This window comes from Centruroides sculpturatus, unplaced genomic scaffold, assembly GCF_000671375.1.
Source record: "Centruroides sculpturatus isolate CEXI.00-Female unplaced genomic scaffold, Cexi_2.0 scaffold36, whole genome shotgun sequence".
Classification (NCBI taxonomy): domain Eukaryota; kingdom Metazoa; phylum Arthropoda; class Arachnida; order Scorpiones; family Buthidae; genus Centruroides; species Centruroides sculpturatus.
The window spans coordinates 51246-58817 of NW_019384384.1; the positions used below are offsets into that span (position 1 = coordinate 51246).

A 7572-nucleotide genomic window follows, 5' to 3' on the forward strand; every position below is an offset into this window, starting at 1 on the left:
AAAAAGTCAGAAGAGAAAGAAAAATATAATTTTTTCGTGTTTTACATTTATGTAAGAAGAAAACGGGAAAATTTCTGACTCCATCGGTTTTTATAATTATTTTGGTATATACAGAAAGAAGTTTTCCCGCTCTTCTCGTACTCCTCCTTGATCACAGAAAAGGGAAAGAGGTAGGATATATCACATAATTTTGTAAACTCGCTCGTATTTACAATCGGTTATCGGAGAATTTTGAACTATCTTGTAAGCGACCTTGCTACTATCAACCTCAGGCTGCGTCGTCGGAAGAAGGATTAAGACCAGCGCTTTAACCCCAACTCCTCACATAAGCAGCGATTGACCTGGACACAAACAACATTTCACAGCCTGGTGTTGATAGTAGCAAGGTCAATTACAAAATAGCAGCGCTTGACGTTCAATGTTCTCACTTTAGGGATGAAAACGTCAGCCACAACCTCGCTACTATATCACCTTGGTCAACTCCTGTGATAAAAGTCGATCTTAGCTTAAATAATCTCTCCCGATATTACGGTATAAATATCGAGTTCTTGTTGTTTTTTTCTAGCCAAGTATTTGCTTTAATTTCGTTTTATATTCCCGTGTACGGTCTTGGTTAACGCAAAATGTTTATATTTACATGTTTGTATTTCGTGCCGCCATCACGTCAGCATTTGTCGAACCGTCCCTATTCTAACCCCTATCCGCACACCGGTGTGACGTGGCTTTTTAATCGTTATTATACACGCGTCAGATTCTGAAATTATAGTAGAAAAAAATCCAAAATTGTTCATTAAATTCTTTTTTTTTTTTTTGGTTTAACGCGTAACAAACGAATTCAACAATTGAAGTTGCTGTTGTTGCGTAGTTTTGCTCTTGTTAATAGGAAGAGTGCGATTTGGAAAGCGATTCGATGATGTTTTTTGATGGTGGAGACTATCGACCCCTGCCCCATCCTTCGGGGTAAGAGATTTTTTTACATTTCATTAGTATTTATTCGGATAAAAAATTCGTTTTATTAATTAAAGGCTTTAAAGAAAAACTTCCATCTACAATATATAATTAGGCCTAATTAGATTAAATGTAAAGATTGCGACTTTACGATTTTTGTGTCTTCCTGTATTGCTGTCCGCAATAGAGGGCTTTATAAGGCACAGTTCAGGCCTGGCGTTAAGAAGATAATTTAGGGCTTTTCAATTTACTGTTGTTTAAACGCCTCTTTTATATCACAGATTAGGTCTAACTCTGGTACTGAAGGGTCGTTAATATGACGAAATTTACTAAAATTTTAAACATAACTTCGTTTAATAAATATATTTAATATGTCTTTTTTGAAAATAACAGAAAAAGATTTAGACTAGTCGATTTATAAAAGGCCCTTCCCCTCTTCGAATAAACTTAAAAGCACGGAAATCTAATGTGTTTGAGAGTAGAATTAAATAGTTATTGTGTTGTAAATTTTCTCTTTGCATATTTAGGGAGGGATTGGATGTGGACGTGCGAAGATTCGTCAGTCCACACAATTTGGATGATTTTAAATTTCGAGGCAGCAAGATGAAGAAAGGCCTCTCGAAGCAGTTCGAACCCTCGACCGGTGCATTCGAAGGTTTGGACGTTTTTGAAAATAATATCAAGCTTGCTTACAGAAAAGCTGTGATGAAGGTTCGACCTATCTGTCAGACGGCCTGCCAACGTTTTAACAGGTAAATTACATTACTGTTTGTATATAATAAACTAGTGTATATTGTATGTACGAGCTGTTTAATTAACAAGGGGTTATTCTGAGAAATACGAAAAATCATCGTCTTAATTTTTCAATAAATAGTAATAAGTTTAATAGTTTCTTACCCTCGTGGGAAATTACAGAAAATTTTTTCCAAGTGTTACCATTTTTAAATGTTCATCGTAATTCAGTTTGAAAATTATATATTTATAGTATTTCTTTCCTTGTTTAGTGAGAGATTGGTCGAAGATGTGGAGGATGAAGGAGTGAACAATAGTGAGAGCGCGGTTCCTCCACGAAACACCAAAACAGACGAAGACCCGGTAGAGCACGAAGATTGCGTGCAAGATAATCCTGGCCATTACAGGGATAGAAATACATTGAAGAAAGTCGGGTCGTTCTTTAAGAGCGTGTGGAAACCCGTTAAGAGGTAAGATTTTGTACGCGCGAACAAAGTTCGATTTAGCCTCTGAAATTGGCAAAAAATCGAGTGTGGCGCTAAGCCCAAGTATCGATTACACCAACAATTTTTATAGTATTAAGATCTAAACACAAATTTGAGTTGGAAATGTTTGCGAATCGCATAACTTTCACGTATTGTTCGGCGCTGTATCGGTCTATTCGTCCGCCAAGCCAGTGTCATTACTGATTGGATGAAAAATTAAGATAGAAATGAAAAAAGAAGCTATTTTGTATGAAAAATTGAATTCAAAACGTCACCGAACCAATGAATTAGTAGAAAATTTCAAAATGTAACTTTCGTTCTTTGTAGGCCAACATTTACAGCCGATCGATACAGCACCGCAATATGTTTTAATGGAATTCAAATCGAGTTATACGTTTCCGATGAATAATTATACTTCTTTTTCTACATTTAGATCCGTGCAGAAGGTGTGTAAAATGGCAAAAAGTGGAGAGTGCGAGTACGTTCTGTTCGAGTAAGGACCTCTTTGCTTCCATCTGTCCATCGACAATAAGATCCCGCTCTAGAATAAGATTTGCCATAAATTATTTGCTGGTTCTGGGCCGAGTTGGCTAATTGTAAGTGTCTATGGCAACTTTATTGTATTCTACACCAAACACTTGCCAGATTTTACGGTCTCGGTTTATAAATTGACACAATATCTGACCGCGATTTCATAATAACACGCAATTAATGGCCGGACAACAGAAAAAATGGAAATATTTATGTACGGTATTAGCGTGGAAATGTATTATATTTTGATGCGATTGAGATCGTACCTACAGAAAACCCACGTTTTTAGGGTATCGGGCATACATAGCCTGTATATTCCTGTCCAAGTACTCACAATAATACATCGTGGGGTGTAAGTTGCTGGTCTCTAGACACAGCGAAAGCAATAGTATAAATGAATGTAGAAATTAAATTATCCAGTAATATTACGTGGAGTAAAATTATCCAGTAATATTAGTAATACAATTGGATTATTTTAGGATGTTCCTAAAATAATCCAATTGACAATGACATATTTGATACATACATGACACGTGGCAGAATGCAATTAATTGCGGTAAACAATATCATTTGGCATGTAACTATTTTTATTTTAGAAGGAAATAATAATCTTAATTTTGTTTTTTTTTTGTTTAATATTTCTTTGTTCTCGTCGTTTGTTGTACATTTAAAAATATTCAAAGAATGACAAAAAGAAATAAAGTTTAAAAATTAATAAATAAAATCTAAAAAGCTCCTAAAAAGTAGTTTTAAAATTGTAAAAATAATTTTCAATTTATAAGTAAAAATTAAAATATTGGTTTTTCATTCACTTTTAGATATGGTTTTTTTCTGCAAACCATCGATGACACGAATCCTACTCCTGATTTTGACATCCCGATTGCGTCAATGCGAATTTTGATTATGACTTCCCAATTTTGACTTTGTCCCGGCTGTGTCTCCTTATTAATGTCTTTTAGTGAATTATCATTTTCCCAAATTGGTCTACACGAATTTGGAATCTTGATCTATGTCTACCTCACGAATCTGGACTCTCCCGAATTACGTCTACCTCGAATTTGACTCATAAAACGTGTCTACACTCGAATTTGGACTCCCCCGAATTACGACATCCCCGAATTTGACTGCTGAATCATGTCTGAACTCGAATTTGGACTCTCCCGAATTACGTCTACCCCGAATTTGACTTCGGAATCCTGTCTATATTGGAATTTGGACTCTTCCGGCTTGTGTCTGTGCTCAAATTTGACTCCCAAATTTTTGTCATCTCTGGAACTTGGACTCTCCGGAATTGTGTTTTAATTTGTTATTGGAACGACATGCTCAACAAATTGATATTTGTTATTCAAACACTAGTAAAAAGGATTAATTGCAAAACAAATTTTTTATACATAAAATGTTTGATAAATTAATCTATTATTAATGTTCATATATACAGTATATATTAATTAATAATTCTAATTTCAATTATAAATTGTTGTATATTTATATTTGTAAAACATTAATAGTAATTGTTACGGCCTGCCTATCTCCGAAATCTTTGCAGAAATTAAGGCATTCAAGCGATAGTCGAGAGCCTCGAACGGTAGGTCTCGCACACATTAAAATATGTGTTTGGACCTATATAAATGTTATTAAAAGTCTGTTTAAAAATCCCTCGATAAAGAATGAAACTTATGTAATTTGTAAAAACATAATGTTTGCAAAAATAAAACAGTTTCTGCAGATGTAATCTTTTTCTGTTCTTTCGTAAGCGGATGAAAATCTTGCATTCCTTTTGAGAAAGGATAATTTTAGAGAAACAGTTAAAGTGGCAAAGGCACACTTGCCACTCCGAGGGTTTTATTTATTTATTTTTTCACTCGGTCCTCTGGACACTAAGAGGGCCTCTTTATTCACCAAGCCTGTTACGGGTTCGGCCAGGCCACGCGAGGCGTTCATCAATGACGATCCATAAATACTTGAGGTTCGGGGGTGTTATACCAATTATACAGCAGTTTGATAGATATTGCAATTATACCACAGTTTGATAGATATTGCATTTGTTACGTTTTCGATAATTCGCGTTTTTTCACTGGATGCTCGCAATCTATTGTTTAAAGAAAACTGTATTATGTTAATCGCTTGAATCATTCTTGTGTATTGTCAACAGTAAACATGATTAGCAATAGATAAAGCAAATCTTTCTGTTACGTTTCAAACTGCAATTTCATAAGTTTTCGTCTATTCCCATACGAAAAATAGATGATTATTTGGAAATCAGAAGATGGAGCTCATGAATATAACCTGCAGAAAGAGTGAATTCGACTGTTAAGAATTTTATATGAACAAGTTACGCTGTCAGTTTTAAAGGATTTTTCCTTAAAGTTTAAAATGCCGATAATTTTGTGTGAGACACAGGATTGGGTTTAAGCATTTCCAGGCCTTAACCTGAACTCTGTATTAGGCCCTTTACCAACTCTTCACATTTTTAGAAGTCAATCATAAAAAGAAAATAATTAACATAAACATACAGTCGATCCCTCTATAACACTGTTGATTATTCCGTTTTATATGAATTCCATGTTGTACGAGTCACTTAGATTTTACAAATACGTGTGTCGGGCTGAAAACGGCTCACGTATTTGTAATAGATGATAAAAATAAAGACAGCTGAGAGAAAAAACAGTTAAGAGAAAGTTTACAATACAAAACAAGTGGTGGAAATGTTCCGTTATTCTCAAAGGAAGAGATACCTTGGGTAATATCGAACATTAAACAAGGGAAAGCCCCAGGACATGATCTAATTACAATAGAAATTGTAAAACAAATAAATAACAGAGAGCCAGATTTTCTATACGAATTATATAACACTTGTTTAAAATTTGCAGTTTTCCCAGCTGAATGGAAAATTGCGAAAATCTTACCAATCTATAAGGGTAAAAACAAAGATCGAAAAGAAGTAAAAAGTTATAGACCAATCTCGCTCCTTCCTGTTCTGGGAAAAGTTTTGGATAAATTAATAGTATATCGTCTTACAACTTGGCTAAATTCAAACAAATGGTTTAACGAAAATCAATACGGGTTTCAAGAAGGATGTTCAGCGGAAGATGCTATATCAGAAGTAATTAAAGATATCAAAGAAGGGAGGAAAAATAACTGCTGGACAATTGCTCTCAGTCTTGATATAGAAGGTGCTTTTGATAATGCATGGTGGTCACTAAATTAGAGGAGGCAAATTGCCCAAACAATTTGTATCGTCTTATATGTGATTATCTAACAAACAGAAAGGCATACATAGAATATGCAGACATAAAAATGGAAAGGGACATGACTATGGGGTGTCCACAGGGATCCTGTTCTGGACCTATTTTTTGGTCAATTATATTAAATGATCTCTTGAAAATCAACACATTATCAGAATCAAAAATAACAGCTTTTGCTGACGATATAATGGTCATCTGTTCGGCAAAAAGCAGAAAACAAATAGAAATAAAATGCAAAAATATACTGGATAAAATAGAGAAATGGGGAAATGCAAGCAAACTTAAATTTAATCCAGAGAAGACACACGCCATAGCCTTTACAACGTGCAAAGTGGCAAAAAGGCAACCCACAATTAAAATGCAGAATAAATCGATTAAATGAGTAAACCAAATCAACTATTTAGGAGTAACAATAGATAACAAACTTTTCTGGAATGAACACCTAGAAACAATTAAGAAAAAAGTGGGTAACTTATTTCAAGAAATAGCGAAAGTAGCACGTAAAGAATGGAGTATAGGTGGAAGGGCTTTAACACATATTTATAAAGGTGCTGTAATCCCAATTGTTACATATGCTGCCAAAATTTGGGGAAGAGGATGGAGTTGACACACATGAAACAGAAAATAAATAGCCTACAAAGAAAAATGCTATTAAGAATTACTGGAGCATACTGTACTACATCCCACGATGCACTCTGTGTACTGGCGGGCCTAATGCCTCTGGATTTGGAAATTCGACAGCATAGTGACACAAGAAATATATTAAAAGAAAACAAAACTCATAATGATTTATTGAAAAAAGAGGACGAGCTAGAAGCAGATATGAAACAACACCAAAAATTATTAAGATATGAATGGGAGAAAATACATATAAAGAAATACAACTATCGGGATAAATACAGAATCTATACGGACGGATCAAGATCCTCAGAAGGAGTGGGAGCGTCGTATGTTTATTACTATAGAAATAGGGAACAGTATCATAAAAAAATCAAGTTAGATAAAAGATGCACAAATTACCAAGCATAATTGGTAGCAATAGATCACGCAATTAACTGGATAAGTCAAAGGAAGAAAAATATAAAAATTACTATTTGCACAGACAGCCAGGCTGTATGAAAAGCTCTTAATAATGGTAACAATAAAAGTGAACTAATAGATAATATAAGACGAAATATTGTGAAAAGTGATAATAGGCTTGTGTTCAGCTGGGTCAAAGCCCATTTTGGAGACCAAGGAAATGAAAGAGCAGACAGTCTGGCTAAAGAGGCTAGTTATCTACAAACAAAGGAATCATACAGAAAAATATCTACAAAATACATAAAAACTGAAATCAAAAATAGATACATATTACAGTGGCAACAACGGTGGGAAATAACTACAAAAGGAAGGGAACTCTTTGAATACATACCAGATATTAACCAGAGGTTAAATAACAAACATCTACAAATTGGACACAAATTCACAAGATTCGTGACAGGTCATGGAGATTTTGCGAAATATCATTATAGATTTAATCATCGAGATGATGAAAACTGCGAGATTTGTGGGGTAAGTGAAACACCCACACACATCTTATTTGACTGTATGCAATATGAAAAAGTAAGAAACGAGTTAAAATTAGTTTGTAA

The 7572-nt window shown here is 34.4% G+C and overlaps 1 protein-coding gene across 1 annotated transcript; it reads left to right on the top strand.

The window, feature by feature from the left end:
* The first annotated feature begins 862 nt into the window (after window positions 1-862).
* LOC111617987 lies at window positions 863-4509 on the top strand. The gene is made up of 5 exons (XM_023359397.1): window positions 863-960; window positions 1476-1700; window positions 1953-2150; window positions 2599-2761; window positions 3515-4509. The coding sequence occupies exons 1-4, from the start codon at window positions 911-913 to the stop codon at window positions 2660-2662; spliced, it is 537 nt and encodes a 178-aa protein (XP_023215165.1). The 5' UTR covers window positions 863-910; the 3' UTR covers window positions 2663-2761; window positions 3515-4509.
* The last annotated feature ends 3063 nt before the right edge of the window (window positions 4510-7572 follow it).